General features: G+C 43.3%; 1 protein-coding gene across 3 annotated transcripts in view; it reads left to right on the forward strand.

Annotated features, from left to right (window-relative positions):
- The first annotated feature begins 321 nt into the window (after positions 1–321).
- Positions 322–24253, forward strand: part of TM9SF4 (transmembrane 9 superfamily member 4) — a 57811-nt gene continuing 33879 nt past the window's right edge. Inside the window, exons 1-2 of one of the 3 annotated variants that reach the window (XM_003932077.4) lie at positions 322–532; positions 22955–23068. In XM_003932077.4, coding sequence (XP_003932126.1) covers positions 467–532; positions 22955–23068 — 180 coding nt within the window. In that variant the 5' untranslated portion in view covers positions 322–466. Of the gene's footprint in view, positions 533–788; positions 809–15903; positions 21774–22954; positions 23069–24253 lie in introns of those variants that run through there. The other 2 variants (XM_003932078.4, XM_074406384.1) reach the window with 2 other exon arrangements.

Here is a 24253-nt window from a genome sequence, read left to right on the forward strand (position 1 = left end):
GAACAAGCTTCAAAAACAAAACAAAACAGGGTCTACCCTCATAGGTATTACAATTTATTAGAGAGGATATGGGCAGTCAAACAAATAATTAAATATAGAATTACAAATTATTGTTGGAGTCGGACTGCTCTCGGAGCCCGAGTGCCCACCCTTTCCCTTAAATCAAGGTCTCAGGTAACCCTGGCAATGGGTCGTCCTGCCAGTAGTAAAGATGGCACCGAGAGCACGAGCGCATTTTCACACACCCCTATTACCCACAATGCAGCGGGGGTAGGGGAGGCTCAGTTTCTGCCAGGAGCTAATATGGCTTCTACAGTTACACCGTTCTGTCTTTTCACCTAATCAGCGACCTGACTTTCCCAGACCAGACTGCCGACCAGGAGCTAAGACTCCTTTTCCCCTCCGCTGACTGCCACTACAGGAGCGGTTGAAGCCAGGCGACCGCCTTGCGGAGTTAAATTCCGTAATGTGGACCACCACTTCCGCTGACGTCATCACGGCGACACGTGGATCCAAGATGGCGACGGCGATGGTGAGTGAAGGAGACTCCGGGAGCGGGAGCTGGAGCGGGGCCGTCCGGGGTATCCCAGTCTTCCAGCACCCCATGCCTGCCCCTGAGCCACCTCCGGGACCCCTGACTCAGGCCTGAGGGCTACCTCTGACTGGGCTTGTCTCCCCCGAAATCCATCTCCCCGGCCTTGCACCTGCAGTCAGGCTTGTCAGGGCCCGAGTTTAAGGCGCCGTTTCGGAGGGAGACCTCGGCTGCTGCCTTCGCCGGTTCCCATTCTACTTTTGGTCTCCGCCCACTGTGAGCCCCATTTTTCAGTTTTCACCTCCCAGCCCTGACCCCTCTGAAGAGCACCGCTTATTCTCATTCTCGCTCCTCCCTGTCACTTCCAGACCCTGCTCTCCCCGCCTCCCCACCATCCTAACCAGTCCGCAGATGTGACCTCTCCTTTGACCACCCTCCCAGCCCAAACCCTGCCTCAGATCTTTTTCAGAGTCCCGTCTTCACTTACACTCATAGCTGTCCCCATCGCACACCCCTGTTGACTGCTGCTACCCCAGAGCATGCCTTCACCTATCCCACACCCATTTTTCATCCCTAGACGCTTCCTTACCCATCCTGTCTTCTCAGTCAACTCCCTGCTTCTCTCCTAGGGACCTTTTACCCCATTGGTTCTCAAACTATACTGTGCATAAGAATCTCGGGGTGTACAGGGGGAGGCGTGTTAAAAATGCAGTTTCCTGAGCAGCCCCACTCCCAAAGATTCTAATTCCATAGGGCTAGGTGATGCCCAAGAATCTGCCCTTTTATAAGCACTCCAGTGATTATGGTGGAGGTGGTCTGTGAACTACGTTTTGAAAAACACTGATAGCCTCACGTCACTGCTCCCCTTCTCATTCCCCAACATGGCCACACAGCTGATTAGGGATGAAGGCTCATTATGATGAAGCTATTATGTTAGAATGAAGTCTACGTGTGGATGAGTTTGGAGGTAAGAGAGCCATGCTTGGAAGTTGGGAGCTTGCTGGCTCCTGGTGCAGAACCCTGAAAGTAAATCTTTGAAGGACTGGCCCTTCTTCTGAAAGTTTAGTTCAAATTCTGCTTGTCAAGATACCAGAATTAAAATTGGAGTCACTTAGTCCAGAATGTTTTCCTGGATCTTCCTGCATACTGACTGCTTCCTCAGCAGATAATTTCATTCTGGTAGTAAATGACAAGGAAGACAAAGAGAAAAGGAAATAATGTGACTTTAGCAAAGGAAGATTCTGGCTTAAATAATTCGATGTTGGTTTTCTCCAAACGGGTATATTATCGACTTGTAGTTTTCCCTCCTTCTCTTAGCTGACTGAGAACTTATCTTTTGTTGAATGAGGACTTCCTTATTTAGAACATCAGAGGGCAGGTAAAAAGATTATAGGGACTTACCTGGTTTCTGTGGTCCCCATCCAGTCTGAACCACAAATGGGGCAAATCGTAAGAGTAGTATGTTGAAACCTATATATATGTATATTCCAGTACCACATTCAGAACAAAGATGGTATAAGAACGTAACAGGAAATCACACCCTCTCTTTTTTTTTTTTTTTTTTTTGAGACGGAGTTTCGCTCTTGTTACCCAGGCTGGAGTGCAATGACGCAATCTCGGCTCACCGCAACCTCCGCCTTCTGGGTTCAGGCAATTCTCCTGCCTCAGCCTCCTGAGTAGCTGGGATTACAGGCATGCGCCACTATGCCCAGCTAATTTTTTTTGTATTTTTAGTAGAGATGGGGTTTCACCATGTTGACCAGGATGGTCTCGATCTCTTGACCTCGTGATCCACCCGCCTTGGCCTCCCAAAGTGCTGGGGTTACAGGCTTGAGCCACCGCACCCAGCCCACACCCTCTCTTGCTGTAAGGAAAACATTGAATAAAGTGGTATTTACAGCAGCATTGTAAAACCCTGCCTTGTTCAGAGATTTTTTAAGAGATTATAAGCTAGCAATACATCTATGTGGCACACATCTATTTAGTCAACAAATATTTGAGCACCTATTTTGTGTCAGGAATTAGGGGTGTAGTTGTGAATTAGAAGGTCAAGGTCCCCACACTTGTGGAGCCTTTCTGGTTTGAGGAGACAGGCAGTCAACAAGTAAATATACAAAGTGTACAAAATAATGTCATCGGTAAATGCTGTGAAGACAGCAAAATGAAGTGATAGTGATTGAGGTGACTGGTGACTACTTTGGATTGAGTGGTCAGAAAGAAGTCTTCTCAGAGGAGGTGACTTGAGTTGAAACGTAATTAACAAGAAGGAACCAGCCAGGCCAAGAATGTTCCAAGCAAAGGAAATGGCAAGTGTAAGGGACCGAGGTGGAAGGGAGCTTGGTGTTTTTGAGGAACACACAGAAGGCTGGAGGGGCTGAAGCATGGTGAGGGTGGGGGTAAGAGAGAATGATACAGAGGTGAAGCTGGAGGGAAGCAAGAGTACCTGTTTTGAGAAACATGCCTGGAATCGGGATGGACTGCAGTCTACATTTTGTTGTCCGTGGATTGCATTTTGAATTAGACTGTTGTATTAGACTGCTTCCCCTTCCCATCCCCTTCAGGACAGTACTTGAAGGGAGCCAGCTTGTTCTCAGTTGGCACAGAGGCTGTGAGAAAGGAGTTTGGATTTTTAGTCTGAGCACAGTGGAAAGGACAGTGATTTTGCCCGGCACGATAACTCACACCTGTAATCCCAGTACTGTGGGAGACCAAAGTGGGCAGGTCACTTGAACTCAGGAGTTTGAGACCATCTTGGGCAAGATGACAAAACCCTATCTCTACAAAAAAAAAAAACAGAAAGAAAAAATTAGCAGGGCTTGGTGGTGTGCACCTGTCGTATTAGCTACTCGGGAAGCTAAGGTGGGAGGATCACTTGAACCTGGGAGATTGATACCAAGGATATAGTGAGCCCTGATCGCAGTGCTGCACTCCAGCCTTGGCAACAGAGTGAGACCCTGTCTTGAGAAACAACAGGCCGGGAGCAGTGGCTCACACCTGTAATCTCAGCACTGTAGGAGGCCGAAGCAGGCAGATCACTCAAGGCCAGGAGTTCAACACCAGCCTGGCCAAAATGACGAAACCCTGTCTCTACTAAAAATATAAAATTAGCCGGGTGTGGTGGCACGCATCTGTAATCCTAGCTATTCGGGAGGCTGAGGCACAAGAATCACTTGAACCCGGGAGGCAGAGGGTACAGTGAGCCAAGATCGTGCCACTGCACTCCAGCCTGGGTGACAGAGTGAGACCGTGTCTCAAGAAAAACCAAAACAAAACAATAAAAATACTACCACCAACAAAACCCTGAAAGTACAGTGATTTAGTGTTCGTTGTGCCACTTGGGAGTATTGTACTGAAAACTGTACTCAGTTACTGAGTATGTAACATATGCAGTGACCCACAGAGATCAGTTTTTAAAGGGTGCATATAGAGAAACTTCACATCTGGTGCAATAGTGAAAAGGTATGAAAGCAAATTTATTACAGGGGTATGTGACTAAGGGGCAAAGTGGAGTCACAGGCTTGAGTTTCTTTGTGTCAGCACTTCATTACACGGAAGTCAGAATAGTCCCCACACCCTCATACACACCCTCATTTCATAACCATGGGGGGGGCGCTGCGGTAGATCTACTTTATAGTGTATGGGTTTCTGAGGTGAGTCATACAGCCAAAGAGGAACTGAACTAGTGGATTCAGGGACCGTGTGAACAGCTGGGTTTTTGGTTTGTCCTTTGTTTTGAAAGTTAGGGTTGTGGGTGCAAGTTTCAAGTGGCATGTGAGCTTTTCCCTTTCTCTGTTTCCTTGGTGGATGGCTCTTCTTCCCCAAGGGTTGGGCTGCCATCTCCCAGAACAAAGTTAGTGCAGTGGGTGTTTCCGGAACCTGCAGGGCAAGACGTAGAAGACAGCTGGTGTAAACTGAAGTTCTCTTCGATTTTCCTGTCTTCTTCCATCCTTAGATTTAGAGTACTCTGTGAAGTTACAGGATACAAAGTTGATCTAGCTAGGGCTGAATTTAGAGGCGGACTCATGTCTCACTCTTTATAGAAAACGGTTCTTGGGAATATTATTTCATTGGAACTTGGGAAATGTCCATTGAGTACATTTCTAGACGTCGCAGGAGTCTGGAAACTTCAGTTTGGAGAATAAAACTCTATACTTCTCTCACATCATTCATTCATACTGTTTGGTTTTTATTATAATCTTTTTTTATGGATATAATTCATATGCCATGAAATTTGCCCTTTTCAAGTATACAATTGAGTGGGTTTTAGTGTAATCACAGGTTGTGCATACACTGAATGTGATGGTTGTCACCACTGTGTAGTTCGGAACATTTCATCACCCCAAAAGGAGAGTCACTCCCTACTCTTCCCTCCCCGCAGCCCTAGGCAACTATTAATTTACCTTCTGTCTCTATGGATTTGCCTATTCTGGACATTTTGTATAAAGAGAATTCTATAATATGTGATCTTTTGTGTCTGGCTTCTTAGCGTAATGTTTTCAAAGTTGTCCGTGTTGTATCATGTATCAGTAGTATCACATCCCTTTTTATGGCTGAATATTCCCTTGTATGGATGTACCATAGCTTGTTTATCCATTCATCAGTTGATCAACAATTAGATTGTTTTCATTTAATGCTGCTGTGAACATTGAGGTGTCAGTTTTTGTGTGAACATATGTTTTCAGTTTCCTTCGGAGTATAGAAGTGTAATTGCTGTGTCAGTTCACACTGTTTTGAAGCTACTTGGGTTTGATCCAGTACAGAAACAGAGGAATGGAATGAGTGACATCAAGGTTCCTTTGTGCCAATGGAGGCAATGTTAGTAGTCCCTTCAGCCCCAGTCAAAGGCACAGAAACTGGTTTTATTGTTTCTTATTATTACTTGAGACAGGGTCTCACTCTGTCATCCAGGCTGGAGTGCAATGGTGTGATCATAATTCACTGCAGCTTCTACTTCTGGGGCTCAGGTGATCATCCTGCCTTAGCCTTCTGAGTAGCTGGGACTACAGGCAAGCACCACATCCAGCTAATTTTTTTACTATATTTTTCCTAGAGATGGGGTTTTGCCATGTTGCCCAGGCTGGTCTTGAACACCTGGCCTCAAGCAGTCCTCCCGTCTTGACCTCCCAAAGTGCTGGGATTACAGGCATGAATCACCATGCCCATCCAAAGCTGTTTTTAACAGTGGAATATGGTGCTAATCAAGTTGGATGGTAGGGTCCTGGAACAGAAGGCCAGAGGCCTGAACTCTGCCATCAGTCTTGTATGCAGGAAGTTGCTGTCTCCTCTGGACCCCATGTGCAGGTAGACATCAGCTGATTGAAGAAGGAACAGTGGAGCAGGAGTCAGCAGCCTGGGCTTGGTCCCAGCACTGCCACTGATGCATTGTGTGGCTTGGGGCAAATTACTTTGGCTTTGTTAGTCTGCCTTCCACTTACGTCATACGTGAAATTCAGGTTTGGACTTGATGATTTCTAAATTTCAAGTTGAAAATTTTGTAGTTAAAATACTTGCATTTAAGGTGCGTTTTGCTAATGTGCCTATAAAATCAGACTTATTTTGTTTTTTCCATGTTGATGGTCCCTGTGATCTCTCCAAGCTGTTGTGTTGGTTGTATCGTCTGTCTCATTGCTCAGGTTTCCCACCTGGCTCATGTTCTGCAGGAGCTACTGTGTTCTTGAAGCTGAGGTACTGACATCAGGCCTTGGTTAAATGTGCTTCTCTGAGGGGGTCGCTTTAAAGGAATGCCCTTCATCCCCCTCAGGAAGTTCAGAGGAGGTCAGGATCACATTAATATTGCCTCGTGGTTTCTATTTCACAACTTGGACAAACGTCTCCCTTTGATCTTGGCATTAATGAAGCAGGTCACAGAATGTTGGAGAAGGTTGAGTTTTGATCTGTGGGGACTGACAAGAAGGTGGGAAGGACCCAGGATGAGCAGGGCCATCTGGCCACAAATGAATAATAGGAGCCACCTACCACCTCCAAGTCTGCTTTGATCCCTGAACCATTTGCTGACACTAGAGTTTTCCAAATGGGGCACAGATAGGGATACCCAGGACTTCTCAGCTCCGTCTTATTCCTCTTCATTGCTTCCTTCTCTCCCTTCCTGACATGGTTTCTCACCTATGCCTGTTGCATTAAACCGACAGACCTCTCAGGGTTTGAAATCCTGATCTTACGCTTGGTCTGAGAATCTGGGCTAGACCCCCAGCTCTGACACTGTGATTACTTTTGTGACTTGGGACTGGTTATGTGATTTTTGGAAAAACTGTTTGCCCTTTTAAGCCTCAATTACCCTATATTAAAATTTTTTATTGTGGTAAAATATACGTAACAAAATCTACCACTTTAAGCATTTTCAAGTGTGTGGTTCAGTGGCATTAAGGACATTCCCACGGATGGTGCAGATGTTCGCACCAGTTGTCTCCAGAACTTTTTCATAGTCTCAGTTTTTAAACAAGGATGATACTCTCTTCAAGGGATTGTCGTGATGATTAAATGAAGTATGAGATGAAAGTGCCTAGCACAGAGAGGGCGCTCTGTAACTTTACTCCAAGGTTTGAAGTCCTCCTGAGGTGAGCTATCTAAGCCTGCTGCTTGGGCTAGCCGAGTTCTTTTATAAATACCCAAGATGGGGACAGAAGAGCAGTACATTTCTTCACTTTCTGGCCCCAAGCTTGAAGTCCGGTTGCCTTTTGCTTTTTGAGGGTGGTTATTAGTTTCACCTGGACTTCTGCAGCCTGCTGTGCTTTTCTTCCCTACTCCCAAATTCCAGCTTTGAGTCTTCCATATGTCTCTGCTCAATGGCTACGTGTCTACGGGCTCTGAAATAAAGGCTACATTTTCATTTTCCTGTGGCTAATTCGTGTTTTGTTTTGTTTTGGGTTTTTTCTTTTTTTTTCTTGCTCTGTGAGTTCCTTGGTTCCGTGGCCCTGCTTGTTAAGTAGTCTCTAGCTGTCATTAGTCTTCTTTCACATGCGGTTGGATTCTTGTTAAACTTTAAGATTGGGTAATTGATTTCAATGAACTGTTGGCAAACTGCCCAAAGCCTTTTTTTTCTTTCTCTCTCTCTTTTTTTTTTTTTTTCTTAATCTGAGGGAACAGTTATTGACATGGTCTTAAAATGGTGACTGTTGCTGGGTGCGGTGGCTCACATCTATAATTCCAATACTTTGGGATGCTGAGATGAGCAGGTCACTTGAGATCAGAAGTTCAAGACCAGCCTGGACAACATGGCGAAACCCCATCTCTACAAAATATACAAAAAAATTTTCTGGGTGTGGTGGCAGGCACCTATCATCCCAGCTACTCCGGATGCTGAGGCAGGAGAATCACTTGAACACAGGAGGTGGAGGTTGCAGTGAGCTGAGATCCCACCACTGCACTCCAGCCTAGGTAGCAGAATGAGGCTTTGTCTCCAAAAAAAAAAAAAAAAAGGTGACTGTCTTTTAGAAAAAGAATGTAATCTATTAAGAAAAATGCTGCTTTTGCAGTAGGAAAGGCATGGAACAGGAACCAAAAAGGCTGTTCAGATTGGCCAGATGTATTGCTGCTAGTTGATGCTATTTATGGGAAAGGAGATTGCAAGGCAGAGGACTTCAGAAAAGGTTGACTTCTGGTTACAGAGAAATGTGAGTCAATGAAATAGTTTTTAGTTCTCAGGGAAACTTCCTATTTTCTTTGGAAGATGTTAATCGTTCACACCTTTTAAACTGGGTGGGGTGAATTTGGAGTGGTTAGGGGTACTTTTTAGTTCTAGCAGCCCTTCATTAAGCAGCTGTTTGGGACAGATATTTCTGAGTGCCCAACCCTCCCCACCTCCAAGAATACAACAGGGAGGGAAAGACCTTGATTCTTGGTTCTCTTGAGCTTTATAACGTTCCGGGTCACCTGTATCTTTGCCAGTGATGGAGTGTTAGATTACAGCACAAAAGGCTTCTAGATTGCTGTCACCTTGTTCCTTTGCAGTCTCGTGACTTGCGAAACAAGTAGCAAAAACAAAATGATGTTGAATGGGCTGGTTCACATCTCTTAGGACTCCTTGCATGGCAGTGAACATGCAGAAGATGATTACTAAATATTTAATTGACTTTTCAGACTGAACCTCACATGGGAGTTAATGAGGTGATCAATTAAAAATTAAAAGAAGATTTAAAAGAATTTCCTGAAGCAGGTACTTTGCTGCTACTTTACAGAAAAGAACTGCAGACCAAACATCCTCTATCAGGCTGTCAGGAACATAGAAGGTGAGGAAGTCAGAATGATAAAAAGTTGGAACGATATCCAGGGGTTTTACCAAAGGCCCATGAACTTCTAGTCCTTGATTCTCTGTGTATTGGAATATTTTTTCTGAGAGCAATATCTGTAGCTTTATTAAGTTTCTCAGAGGGATTTGTGACACCCTCTCCAAGATTAAAAATTGCTGATCTATCTGCTTACCCACAAACCTGGTGCCAGAACCCCCTCCGTAATTCTTACCTTAGATATCCCACTCTGCACATCTTCAGTGGAGCTCATCCAGGTATTTTCAGAGGCAACCCATTTCCTTCGCTTCTTAAAATACAAATATAGATATCTTTATTTTTAATTTTTTATTTTATTTTATTTTATTTTTTTTTTTGAGACGGAGTTTCGCTCTTGTTACCCAGGCTGGAGTGCAATGGCGCGATCTCGGCTCGCCGCAACCTCCGCCTCCTGGGTTCAGGCAATTCTCCTGCCTCAGCCTCCTGAGTAGCTGGGATTACAGGCACGCGCCACCATGCCCAGCTAATTTTTTGTATTTTAGTAGAGACGGGGTTTCACCATGTTGACCTGGATGGTCTCGATCTCTTGACCTCGTGATTCACACGCCTCGGCCTCCCAAAGTGCTGGGATTACAGGCTTGAGCCACCGCGCCCGGCTAATTTTTTAATTTTTTTAGAGACAGGGTCTCGCCCTGTCCTCCAGGCTGGAATGCAGTGGTAGAATCATAGCTCACTCTAACTGCAGCCTCAGACTGGTGGGCTCAAGTGATTCTCCCACTTACAGACATTAGCTACCACGCCCAGCCTAAATGTATTTTTTTAAATTTTATTTATTTATTTATTTATTCCTTCATTCATTATTTTGAGACAAGGTCTCACTCTGCTGCCCAGGCTGGAGTGCAGTGGCATGATCTCTGCTCACTGCAGCCTCTGCCTCCCCAGCTCAAGTGAACCTTCCACCTCAGCCTCCAGAGTAGCTGGGACTGCAGGCGAGCACCACTGTTCTTCACTAATTTTTTGTATTTTTTTGTAGATACGAGGTTTTGCCATGTTGCTCAGGCTGGTCTCAAACCCTTGGGCTCAAGTAATCCACCTGCCTCGGACTCACAGGATGCTGGGATTACAGTTATGAGCTACTGCGCCCGTAAATATATTTATTTTGAATAAGGAGGATCCATGTACATAGAAAAAAGTATTAAAAAGCCATAAAAGCATCAAAACATTAACACTGTATGCCATAAATATATTCATTTTTTACTTGTCAATCTTTAAAAAGCTATAATATGGACCAGGCACAGTGGCTCATACTTGTGATCCCAGCACTTTGGGAGACTATTGCTATAAAGGAGTACTTGAGGCTGGGTAATTTATAAAGAAAAAAGGTTTATTTGGCCAGGTGTGGTGGCTCATGCTTGTAATCCCAGCACTTTGAGGCGGTGGATTACTTGAGCCCAGGAGTTGAAGATCAACCTGAGCAACATCGTGAAACTCGGTCTCTACTAAAGTAAAGTACAAAAATTTGCTGGGCATGGTAGTATACACCTGTAGTCCCAGCTTCTTGGGAGGCTGAAGTAAGAAGGTCAGTTGAGCCTGGGAAGTTGAGATTGCAGTGAGCATCACTGCACGTCAACCTGTGTGAGACCCTGTCTCAAAAAAAAAAAAAAAAAAAGACCCCGTCTCAAGTAAAAAGAGGTTTATTTGGTTCATACTTCGTCAGGCTGTGCACAAAGCATAGTGCTGGCCTCTGCTTCTGGTGGCAGAAGGCAAAGGGGAGCTAGCATGTCACATGGCAGTGGGGGGCCAGTGGAGAATATGAGCACATGCGAATGTTCCCCAGCCTCTTTTAGGCAATCAGATCTCACGTGAACTCAGTGAGTGAGAACTCACGCGATACTGAGAGGACAGTACAAAGCCATTCGTGAGGGATCCACCCCTGTGACCCAGACACCTCCCACCGGGCCCTACCTCCAACATTGGGGATCACGTTACAACATGAGATTTGGAAGGGACAAACATCCAAACTATATCAGTGACTGCCATTTTATATCCCTGCCAACAATATATGAGGGTTTCCGTTTTCTCCACATTCTGGTCCACACTTGTCTGTGTTTTTGAGTTTAGCCATTCTAGTGGGTATGTGGTGGTACCCCACTGTGGTTTTGGTTTACATTTCCTTATTGACAAATGATATTAAGTATCTCATATGCTTATTAGCCATTCATATATCTTCTTTGGTGAATGTCTATACAAATCTCTTGTCCATTTTTTAATTAGATTGTCATTCTCTTGTTAAGTTTTAAGTGTTCTTTGTATAGTCTGGATAAAAATTCCTTATCAGATATGTGATTTGCAAAGAATTTTCCTTAGTCTCTAGCCCATCTTTTCATTTTCTTAGTGGTATCTTTGGAAGTGTAAAAGTTTTTTAATTTTTATGAAATCTAATTTATTATAATTTTTTTAAATGGATTCTGGTTTTGGTGTTGTATCTAAGACATCTTTGCATAACCCAAGATCACAATGATTTCTTATTTTTCCTTCTAGAGGTTTTTTAGTTTTAGCTTTTTTGTTTAGTTCTGTGATCCATTTTGACTTAATTTTGGGGTGTATGTTCTGAGGTTCCATGTGCATATGGCTACCCAATTGTCCAAGCATCATTTTTTGAAAAGACTTTTTGTTTTTCTATTGAATTTGCTTTGGCAGCGTTGTTGAAAATCAGTTTACAGCTGGGCGCAATGGCTCACGTCTGTAATCCCAGCACTTTGGGAGGCCGAAGTGGGCAGATCACCTCAAGTTGGGAGTTCGAGACCAGCCTGACCAACATGGAGAAACCCCATCTCTACTAAAAATACAAAATTAACCAGGCATGGTAGCCCATGCCTATAATCCCAACTACTTGGGAGGCTGAGGTGGGAGAATTGCTTGAATCTGGGAGGCAGAGGTTGCCGTGAGCTTAGATCGCGCTATTGCACTCCAGCCTGGGCAGTAAGAGTGAAACTCCATCTCAAAAAGAAAGAAAATCAATTTACTATAAATGTGAAGATTTATTTCTAGACTTTTAATTCTGTTCCACTGAGCTGTATGCATATTCTTACCACACTGTCTTGATATTGTTGCTTTATAATAAGTTTAGAAATTATGAGTGTAAGTCCTCCAATTATGTTTTTAAGGTTGTTTTAGATGTTCTGGGTCCTTTGCATTTTTATATAAATTTTAGGATCAGCTTGTCAGTTTCTACAGAAAACCAGCTGGAGTTTTGGAAAATTGAATCTGTGTATCAATCTGGGGAGCACTGACATCCTGACAATACTGAGTCTTCCAGTCTATGAACATGGAATATCTCCCCAATTATCTTCTTTCATTTCTCTTAGCAATTTCAGAATTTTCATTATGCAAGTCCTTTTAAAATATATATTCCTAAATATGATTTTTGATACTAAGTGGAGCTTTGTTTTTAGTTTTATTTTTGGATTGTTGTTGCTAGTATGTGGAAATACAATTAATTTTTATATATTGATCTTGTAGTCTGACCTTGCTCAACTTGTTTATTAGATCTATTGGTTGTTTTGTGTAGTCCTTCTGATTTTCTAGATACACGATCATGTGATCTGCAATTAAAAGCACTTTTTGCTTATTTCTTTTAATTTTTTTTCCCCTATGCTTCTTCAGGGAGGCCCTTAATTATTAATATATTTGTTTTAGTGTACTGGCTTATATATAGTGTTGAATGGAAATGGCAAGAGTAGGCATCCTTGCCTTGTTCCTGATCTTAGGGAAAAATAATTCAGCTTTTCACTACTGAGTGTGATGTTGGCTGTGGATTTTCATAGCTGTCCTTTATCTGATTGAGGAAGTTCCTTTCTAGTCCTAACTTGTTGAGAGTTTTAATGATGAATATGTTGGATTTTGTCAAGGGCTTTTTCTACGTCTATTATAACGATCTTATGGTTTTTGTCCTTTATTCTATTTATCTGGTATATTACATTAATTGATTTTCAAATATTAAGCCAACCTGGGATAAACACCACTTGGTCATGATATGTAAACCTAGATTCAATTTTCTAATATTTTGTTAACAATTTTTTCATCTGTTCATCATCGTCATGAACACACAGGGTAGTTGTCTGTAGTTTTCTTTTTCTTGTGATATCTTTGCCTGGCTTTGGTACATGGTTCTTAAAATTTTATTTAGACTCTTCAGACACCAGGAGAAGCCTGGAGAAAAAAAATAATAGAAAAAAAATTTTCTTTAGACAAGTGAGACAAGGCTATACACAAACTACATAAACCTGCTGTGCCTCTTTTTTTTCCCTACGTAATAGCTTTTGGTGGCAGTCCTTCAGTAACAGTTCAACCTTCTGTTGAAGTATGTGTTGCTAAATTATCCTCCCTAAAGACTGTACCAGTTTACTTACATCTAGAGCAATCATACTTTTTGAAGCTTTATAACCTTGATAAGCAAAAAATGAGATGTCATTAATTTGACTGACAGTTTTTAAATTATGAATGATGCTGAGCTGCTTTTTGTGTTTGGCCATTTGAAGTTTTTTTTTTTTAACTGTCCATTGATATTTCTTTTGGAATATTTGTCCTGTATCAGTTTCTAAGTGTTCTTGTGTATTGAAGAAAGTATTTCTTGGTCAAGTGTGTTAAATGTTTTTACCTAAACTGTCTTTTTCTTTCTCTTTGGTGTATTTTTAAAATTTTCCTTATATATTTATCTATCCTTTTTTAAAATATAGCTTCTGGATTTTGCTTCATTCTTAGGAAACTTTCCGCAAGATTATTGAAAAGCATATCCATATTTTCTTCTAATACTTCTATTTTAATTATACTTGTAAGTCTTTATGTTCTTTCCACCAGCATCAAACACTTTGGATAGCTCTTTAGCTCATGCATTTTCTCTCTCTCATATATATATATGTGTGTGTGTGTGTGTGTGTGTGTGTGTGTGTGTGTGTATATATATATATACTCCCTCTGTCATCTAGGCTGGAGTGCAGTGGCACGATCATAGCTCACTGCAACCTCAAACTCCTGGACTCAAGCAGTCCTCCCGCCTCAGCCTCCCACATAGCTAGGTCTGCAAGCACACTTCACTGTACTCGACTAATTTTTAAATATTTTTGTAGACAGGGTCTCACTGTTTTGTCTAGGCTGTTCTCAAACTCCTGTCTGTCCTCAAGCGATTCTCCTGGCAAAGTGCTGGGATTGCAGGTGTGAGCCACCATGCCTGGCCTGGATAGCTCTCTATTTTAATGTGTAGTAGAACTAGTCTGCCTTCATTATTCCTCTTTTCAAAATCATCCCAAAGTAAAGGACAAATACCAGATTGACTACAATGGTTTGTTAAAAGAAAGGCATTGAATTAGGGGAGAGACAAGGGAGATGAACAATCAGGGAGGAAAAGAATTGGAGAGGGATGGTCAAAGGAGAAAAGTAAGCAGTTCGTCTGTGGCAGTACAGTTCTTCTTGAACACCACAAATCGTGACCCCAAACTGTCTCTAAGCGTGGCTCCCAGCCTGATGACAGACCTCTGATCACTTGGCTATGCCAATTTGGGTGCAGCTGGACTTACTTCACTCTGCAGATAACTTGCTGTGTGACCATGGGTCTGTCACCTTCCCTCTCTGGTCTCCTGGATTATATGACTCCTGAAATTCTTTTAAAAACTTTTTTTTTTTTTTTTTTTTTTTTTTGAGACAAAAATCTTGCTCTGTCACCCATGCTGGAGTGCAATGGTGTGATCTCGGCTCACTGCAACCTCTGCCTGTCAGGTTCAAGCAATTCTCCTGCCTCAGCCTCCCCAGTAGCTGGGATGACAGGTGCTCACTAACACACCCAACTAATTTTTTTATTTTCAGTAGAGATGGGGTTTCACCATGTTGGCCAGACTGGTCTCGATCACCTCAGGTGATCCACCCACCTCGGCCTCCCAAAGTGCTGGGATTATAGGCATGAGCCACCACACCTGGGCCTAAAAATTGTCTTTTGACCCTATCAAACCCAACTGGGAACGGAACTTTGCCCTGTTTTGTTCTACTTTTGAGTTACTTGGGTTGATAAATTGTTGAATATTTCTGAGGGAATTGTGAACTTCTTGAGCTTCAAGGGAGGTCATGAGACTTCTGATTCACCCTGTTCATCAGGGCAGAGACCTCCTCTGCCACCTCCTCCCATGGTCACTCAGCTCACAGTGACAGCTTTTTGCTGGCTACATGGCTCTCCTGTAGAAGAGCCCTTAGAGCGGACCTGCTGCATCTCCCTTGCAGAGTCCTCCTTGGTTCTGCTTTCTTGTGCAACCCAAAACAGGGCCACCCTACCTTAGCAAGCACCTACTATGTGCCAAGTGCTCTATGAACTTTATTTAATCTTTACCACCATCACCCTACCATGAGGTTCGTAGTATTTTCCTATTTTACAGATAAAAAACCAAGACTCAAAGGAGTTTTAAAAACTTACCCAAAGTCACACAGCTAGGAAGTGCTGGGTCTGGGATTTGAAGTCATACCTGTGTGGCCCTCAAAGCTTGTGCTTCTTCCAGTACACCAGTGGTTTTCAAAGTGTGATTTCAAGAGCAGCAGCATCTCCTGGGAACTTGGTAGAAGTGCACATTCTCAGGCCCTGCCCCAGATTCAGGTGTGTTAGTAAGCCCTTCTGGTAATTTCCATGTATGCTCAAGTTTCACCACTGCATGCCGTGGCATTCTGCTTCTGCACCTGGCTGCTGCTTCTCTTCACATATGACCAAGAATTTATAAGTAATTTCTCTCTTTTCTTTTCTTTTCCTTTCTTTTCTTTCTCATTCTTTCTTTTCTTTCTCTTCCTTTATCTTTCCTTCCTTCCGTCCTTTCTCTTTTCTTTTTTTCTGAGACAGAGTTTTACTCTGTCACCCAGGCTGGAGTGCAGTAGTGTGATCATGGCTTACTGACTCAGGTGATTCTCCCACCTCAGCCTCCCTAGTAGCTGGGACTACAAGCACATGCCACCACGCCCCGCTAACTTCTTGTATTTTTGGTAGAGATGGGGTTTCAGCGTGTTGCCAAGGCTGATCTCAAACTCCTGGGCTCAAGCAGTCCATTCACCTCTGCCTCCCAGAGTGCTAGGATTATAGGCATGAGTCAGCCTCTGCACTGGGCTAGGTGATTTCATTTATCCTCATGAGGTGTCAGATCTAGGACTGGACATTACTATGTCTCCAGAGCAGAAGCGTGCTGCACACAGCACTCTTACATACACACACACAGTAGTCAGAGTGATCTTTAAAACTGCAGATGTGATTTATTCCTTTTCTACTTAAAATTCCTCAGAGTCTCCTCACTGCACTGAGAGCAAAGCCCAACACTTGCTACTCATAGAATGGTCCATGAACCAAAAGTGTCGTCATCACCTAGGAGCTTGTTAGAAATGCAGAGTCTCAGGCCCCGCGCAGACCTGCTGAATCAGAATCTGCATTTTAACAAGGTCACCAAGTGATTTAAATGCACATTAAACTTTAAGAAGCATCAGCCTATACATTATCTGTCAAAAGCTCATAGTTGCCACCAGGCCTGAGAGCCTGTGTTTTGCTCTTCCTGGAATCCTTCTCTCTTTTCTCTCCCCACCCTTCAGGTCTCAGGGTAGACTTGAGTTCTTAGGTTTGCACTCCTTCCCTGCTCCAAGACTGGGTATATTGCTGCTCCCAGGTACTCCCCAACAGTACTGTTCTTAGCCAACCTGCTGAGAGCATCTGGGACGTAGTGTTGTGATTGGCTGATGGCTCATCTTGTGTCTCCACCCACCCCAACCTAGATAAAAAGCCTGGAAGTTCCATGTGGGCATGTATTCTTTGAGGCTGGCACAGTGCTTGATGCATAATAGATGCTCGGTAAATAGTTGGTGAACTAATTTCTGTACTGGTTTGAACATGAGCTTTGGGCTTTGCTGGAGTACGAACCCTGACCCAGCCATACTAAATCCTGGTTAATCTTAATACTGGTCAATGCTAATCCAGAGAACCTGTCTGACTCTCAGTTTCTTCATCTGTGAAATGGGAGTAGAGTCCTTACCTCATAGGATTGTTTTCATTGAGTTATTCCATGGAAAGAACTAGAACTGTGCTTAGCATATATCAGCATTCAGTAAATGTTAACTGTCATCATTACAGTCTCATCATTTGTGGTGCAAGTCACCTGCCTGAAAAGAGCATCCCTGTTCCTCCACATTCTGGCTGGATGTCCTTGGACAAGTTACTTAATCTCTGGGTCTTAGATTAACACCGTCTACGAAATGGTGACCAGAATCTCCAGGTAGCTGTAGTTGTGAGGAAAACATAAATAAATGTTTATCAGTGCTTAGCAGGGTGCGGGGACTTGGTAAGCGGTAAGTGGAAAGAAGGAACCAGGTTTGTCACAGTGCCTTGTACTCAGGAGGTGCTCAGTTGACTCTGGCGTCTTGGTTTTTGGTGGTGTTTTCCTGCTAGGGTATTCTTCTTGTGCCTTTTTGGTTTTGTTTTTTATGTGTGGACTTGCTCCATTGGTTTCAGGCTGAAACAAAAGTGTACTGAAGTCTTTCAGGATTTGCTTTTCATTCCTCTGCAACCTGAGCTTCTCAGAGAGCCCTTGAGTTCCCTAGGGTGGTGTCTCTCAACTAAACCTGTAGGATTCTGTTTCAAAAGAAGGTAGAACTGCTTAGACTTAATTGGCTTGATAACCAGAGGAGATTGTGATCCCCTGCACTGGTTTCAAATCACATATCAGATGAGACAAAAAGGTCTGGTGTCCAGCTTCTTAGGAGAAGGCATTCAGAACACAGGTTATTGATGAACAAGAAGTAACGATAATCATACCTTACATATAAGAGGTGTGGTTACTGGTTATTAAATGCTTTCAAATCCATGTTCTCTTTTGAGCTCCACTTCTGCCACATGAATCCATCCTAGTAAATGAGGACACAGCCTAGCAAAGTTGAAGTTTGTTGCCCAGTGCTGCACAGCTGAGGGGAGAATATAACTCCCTGGCTTTATTTTGGGGCTCCAGGCTCCGTGCTTTCCCTAACAGTCACCCTATTATCGGTTGTCAAGATACAGGGTTTTTGTTTTTTGTTTTTGTTTTTGGTTTTTGTTTTGAGATGGAGTCTCACTCTGTCACCAGACTGGAGTGCAGTGGCACAATTTTGGCTCACTGCAACCTCCACCTCCCAGGTCGAAGCAAAATTCTCCTGCCTCAGCCTCCTGAGTAGCTGGGATTACAGGCGCCCGCCACCATGCCACATTAAAAAAAAAAAATTTTATTTTTATTTTTGTATTTTAAGTAGAGACGGGGTTTCGCCATGTTGGTCAGGCTGGTCTCGCACTCCTGACCTCGTGATCCACCTGCCTCGGCCTCCCAAAGTGCTGGGATTTTATGGGCATGAGCCACTGCACCTGGCCTAATGCAGTTTTAAATCTAGTCAAAGAGAAATACGGCTACATCCCTTCCAAGAGGTTGTATCATCTGGGATAGACACTTCTACCTAAGCAGTGGCTTTTGACCCTGACTGCACTTTAGGATGACCTAGAGCAGTGCTGCTTAAACTTTAACTTGGGGAACTTGCTGAAATGTAGGTTCTTATCATTAGTTTTAGGGTAGGGCCTGAGATTCTGCATTTCTTTTCTTTTTTTAAACAAAATTTAGGGGGTACCAATTTAGGGGGTACCAGCTTTGTTACATGGATAGATTGGGTAGCGGTGAAGTCTGGGCTTTTAGTATAACCATCACCTGAATAATGTACATTGTATCCAGTAAGTAATTTCTCATCCCTCACCACCCCCACCCTTCAGAGTCTCCAATGTCTATTCCACACTTTATGTCAATGTGTACCCATTATTTAGCTCCCACTTACAAGCGAGAACACACAGTATTTGAATTCCTGTTTCTGAGTTGTTTCACTTAATGGTCTCCAGTTTCAACTATGTTGCTGCAAAAGACATGATTTTATTCTTTTTTATGGCTAAAGAGTATTCCTGTGTGTGTGTGTGTGTGTGTGTGTGTGTGTGTGTGTGTGTGTACATGTATACAGTGTCCCAAGCCCTAGGTCTCCCTGAAGACTTAGAAAGAAAAAGTGGGAGGTGCTGCTGAAAAGACGTTGGGGCCAGCAGGTGCAAGTTCCTCCATACCAAGCTAGGATTGCTCTAACCTCAGTGTTCAGAACAGTGATGTTTTCGTTCGCCTTGTTTATTATTTAAGTGGTATAAATACTATATAATCCTCTCAGAAAATTAGAAAATATAGATACACAAAAAAAGGAAAAATGTTTATCACTAAGGTAATACATTTTACCTCCTAAATATTTTTCCAAAGATAACTTTAAAAAAGGAATCCTGCTATATACTGTTATAGCTCCTGCTTTTACTGTGTAAATTTAAAGTTTGAACATTCTTACTCAAGAAACTTATTGGCTGGGTACAGTTTATCCCAGCACTTTGGGAGGCCGAGGCAGGATTGCTTGAGCCCAGGAATTTGAGACCAGCCTGGATAATATAGGGAGGTGCCATCTTTACAAAAAATTAAAACATTTGCTGGGCATGGAGGCATGTGCCTGTGGTCCCAGCTACTTGGGAGGTTGAGGTGGGAGGATCCCTTGAGCCCGAGAGGCCAAGCTGCAATGAGCCGTGATTGCACCACTGCACTCCACCCTGGGCAACAGAATGAGACCCTGTCTTAAAAAAAGAAAAAAGAAACATATCATCACTTTCAGTGACTATTTAAATGGATATATAATAATTTAACCTATTCCACTAACATTTGATATTTTACTATTGTTAAGTAATGACCTTTTTTTTTTTTTTGAGATCAAATCTCACTTCGTCACCCAGGATGGAGTACAGTGGTGTGATCTCAGTTCACAGCAACTTCTGCTTCCTGGGTTCAAGCAATTCTGCCTTAGTCTCCTGAGCTGGGGTTACTGGCATGTGCCACCACACCTGGCTAATTTTGTATTTTTGGTAGAGATGGGGTTTCACCATGTTGTCCAGGCTGGTCTCAAACTCCTGACCTCAGGTGATTTGCCCACTTTGGCCTCTCAAAATGCCGGGATTACAGGCGTGAGCCACTGCACCCAGTCAGTAGTGAACTATTTTAAAGAATGCTATTGGTGAACACCCTTTCATGTACACATTTTAGCATACTTAACATATTTTTCTTAACATGCCTAGAAGCAGAATTACAGAGTCACAGAGTATGTACTTAGGGGGACTTTTAGATACAGAGTGCCAGATAAACCCGCTGTAGCATTTCAGTTTATAATCCCTACAGCTATGTGAAAATAACAAGACACTGACATTTTAATATCTAAAACGGTGTCATCGGATACAGCCATTAGTTCTAAGTTGAACTTCTGAATTGCTTTTGGTTGCCAGCTTAAGCATTATATTCAGATTCTAGCATATTACAAAAATATCCTTTGCTGTTTTTCATCTCATGACCACTCTAAGATAAATTGGTTTGTGGTTTGATATTATCTTTGTGTAAGGATTGTCTTTCTACATTGTTTTTCAAAAGTTCAAGGTTGAGGTTTGGTTTTGTTTTGTTTTTTAATAACTTTTGAGTGGCAGTTTATGCCCCCAATACAGGATTTGCCTTCTTTATATTTTGGTTAACTGGAATTCAGGCACAGAGGGGAATTAGAGGAAAAAAGAGGGCAGGGTTTATTTCAATCACATGACACACTTGCATTCTAACCAATGACACATGAGGGTTGGCAGAGGGTTTCAATGAGAAAAGGCCGGAATCTTCATATGGCTGGTCAGGTGGAGGAGATCTTCTGACACAGAGGAATTCAGGTGCTGTACCCAGTCTGCAGTTGGTAGGCTTTCCATCACTACTCAAAGAAGAAAAATCTATTTGTTTTTTTATACAAGCCAATCCATACCATGAAACCCTCCCTTTGTACCTGCATAGAATGTCTCTAGAGGGATTTTCAAGGAACTGGTGATAGCAGTTGACCATGGGGACCTGGAGTGGGAGGAAGATTTATTTTTCATGGCATACTCATTTGTACTGTTTTAATTATTTGCCATAATTTACTTTTTCAAAAAAATATTCACACTAGTTGCTTTAAAAAATCCTTACCATTTATGGTTATGCAAGATGTTAGCACTAGGGGAAACTGGGTGAAGAATGTATGGGAACTTTCTATAGCATCTCTGTAACTCTTCTGTAAATCTAAATTTACTTAAAAATTAAAAGTTTGTTTAAAAAAGGACAGGGGGGAAAATACTGTCTTCCTATCCAGAATCCTGCCCCATGAGGCAATTTACCTACTAGTCTTGTCATTACTTTTAAAGATTTTCCTGCTCTCCAATTCACTTGGCCTCCTGATTGCCAAATGTAATACACCTGTCTTAACCACGGCATTGTGTTTATTGGGGTCAGGCTTTCATAATGAACATCAGCTGGCAGATACTTGTAAACATTTCCAACGCATCAGAGGAAGAACTCCATGAATATATTGCTTAAAAGACTTTGACCAAGCTCTGTGTCTACAAAAAGTGTACTGAATTCAGAACCTTTTACAAATTCAAAAACTTGTAAAGCCATTTGTTTCCTCAACTTGTAGTCCAGGTAAAAGTACAGGTCAATCTACATTTTTGGCAAGCCCCCTCAGTGATCGTGATTTCCTATAAAACTGAGTTTCAGAGTCATCAGAGAGAGAGAGAGAGAGAGAGAGAGAGAGAGAGAGTGTGTGTGTGTGTGTGTGTGTGTGTGTGTGTAGACAGGTGATCAAGAGGCTGTGTCCAGTGTCCAGGTGGGAGGAAATAAGCATCTGAAATGCAGCAGCAGTGAAAGGTTGGGGAGAGTCTTGCACAGTCAAATGCAGAAACTGACTTGAGTTGGTGATTCAGACGTGTGGAAGACAAAAGTTCCTTGTTCACACCATAGAGAGGGAAGAGAGTCCAACAGCTCTTCTATTTCCTTGCAGGGATGAAGCACTATTTTTAAGGGAAAAAGATGCAATGGACCTTTCGTGCCTTTGACTCCCAGGTGCCTATGCTGCATGCAGATATTTCCTGAGTGCCCATGCTGTGCCAGGCACTGTTCATGGTGCTGCGCCCACAGAGATCACATTCAAATGGAGGGGACATACAATACACAAATAAACAAATACATATAGTTCATGTCAATTAGATAAGTCCATGAGGGGAAATGGATAAGGGCCTAGAGAAATGGGTAATGGGAGCCCTGAAGTTGTCCTTTAGATAGAATGGTCAGTGCAGGCTTCTCTGAGGAAGTGATATTTGAGAGAGACCTGAATAAGAAGGAGATGCGCCATTTGGCACGGTGGCTCATACTCGTAATCCCAGCACTTTGGGAGGCTGAGGTGGGCAGATTACCTTAGGTCAGGAGTTCAAAACCAGCCTGGCCAAGATGGTGAAACCCCGTCTCTTCTAAAAACACAAAAATTAGCCAGGTGTGGTGGCAGGCACCTGTAGTTCCAGATACTCGGTAGGCTGAAGCCGGAGAATCACTTGAACACGGGAGGTGGAGGTTGCAGTGACCCAGGATCGTGCCATTGCATTCCAACCTGGGTGACAAGAGCAAAACTCCGTCTCAAAAAAAAAAAAAAGAAAAAGATGTGCCATGTAGGTGCCTGTGGGAAGGGCATTTCAGCAGAAGGCACGGTAAAGGCGAAGGCCCTGAGGGGTGCAGAAGGGTTTGTTGTCAGGACAACGAGGAGCCCCATGTGGTAGAGGAGGGTGGGACGTGACAGAGGCCAACACGGTTTTGGAGAATCTTGTACAAACATCTCTTGGTAACATAGGAGCTTTTTGACAACTTGAGCTGGTTGCTATACAGAGAAATGGGAATCAGTTAAATGTCATAGAGCTTTATTTCCTCCTAGCTATCATGGGAGTTACATACTACAAATGGTTAAAAGAACATTGATCCAGAAGTGGGGAGATGTGGCTCCTGTGTGACAGTCTTCCCTTTTGCCCAGATGTTAATTACTTTGTGGCTCGCTCCTAGAAGTGCAGAGTTATTTATTGTCTTGTGGCACTCTTGAGGGCACTTGGGAGAAACATTTACAAGGTCTTCAGGCTTCATGGGCCAGGGGTGGTGACACGGGGTCAGTTAAAGAAACATGAAGGTGGTATGACTTGATCTGCCTCTGGATGTCCTTCAGTTCTTCTCCCCAGTCCAACCATGGCCTCTCTTCTGAGCAGGATTGCTTGCCGTGGTCTTTACTGCTTCTCTCCCTGATGTGTGAAACAAGCGCCTTCTATGTCCCTGGGGTTGCGCCAATCAACTTCCACCAGAACGATCCTGTAGAAATCAAGGTAAGTATGTTCCTGGATTTTTGGAGCCTCTGTGCTAGACAGCCTGGCTGGAGCACCATGGTGAGCTGTTCATGTCCATCCTGTGGTTGCAGAGAACAGAGAATAGTGCCAGTTACCTCGGGAAGGAAAGGGTTCGCTGCGTACTGCAGTACGTAGCCCCACAGTTCCAGGAACTCTGCCTCTCCCTCTCCCTGCGCCTCTGGTTCTCGGTCCCCTCTCCATTTCCGGTTCTTTCTGTGTCTCTGTCGCTGTGTATGCTTATGTATATGTGCATCTCTGTCTCTTTCATACTATCACTTTTGCTCTCAAGCATTCTGTCTCTGTCATTTATGTGTCCATCTCTTTTTGTGCCTTGGGCTTGTTGCACCTGCCTCTTTGGCATCTCTGCCTCCTTTTCTCACCTGCTCCATCATCTTCTCTGTTACCAGCTTTGTCTGCATAACTCCTAGCATCTGCTCATATTGTTCATCTGTTGTGAGCATCTCTCTTCCTTGGCAGTCAGGCTTGTAACTTGCAGGAACAGTCATTAAAATACCATTTATTGGGGGTTATTTACATGCCAGACATTATGCATGGCTTAGCTCAGGATGCCCACCAAGAACCCCCTGGGGCTAATTCCATATGTTACACAGATTTTCTATTCATTTTACAGATGGGGAAACTGAGGCCTGGGGAGGAAAATTAACATGTTCGAGGTCACATAGTGAGGAAGACACAGGGTTAGTTCAAACCTTATCTTTTTGGAGGAGGCATGGTCTTTCTCTATTGCCTATGCTGGAGTGCAGTGGCATGAGCATAGCTCACTGCAGCCTTGACCTCCCAGGCTAAAACAATCCTCCTGCCTCAGCCTGCCAAGTAGTAAAATTTTATTTTTTTATAACATGCGACTACAGGTATATACCACCATGCCTGGCGAATTTTTCTTTTCTTTTTTTTTTTTTTTTTTAAGTAGAGATGAGGTTTCACTATGTTGCGCAGGCTGCTCTTGAAATCCTGGGCTCAAACAGTCCTCATGCCTCAGCCTCATATTGGGATTGTCAGGCATGAGCCACTTCACCCAGCCCCAGACCCCATCTCTTAACCACTGCAGTGCCTTCTTCCCACTACCTCTGCTAGAAGCTCCCTCCAGAGCAGAGCAGTGGCCCGAGGGTACCAGGGCTGCTCTGGCTTCCAGTCCCATATAGC

This window comes from Saimiri boliviensis, chromosome 9 (assembly GCF_048565385.1).
Source record: "Saimiri boliviensis isolate mSaiBol1 chromosome 9, mSaiBol1.pri, whole genome shotgun sequence".
Taxonomy (NCBI): Eukaryota; Metazoa; Chordata; class Mammalia; order Primates; family Cebidae; genus Saimiri; species Saimiri boliviensis.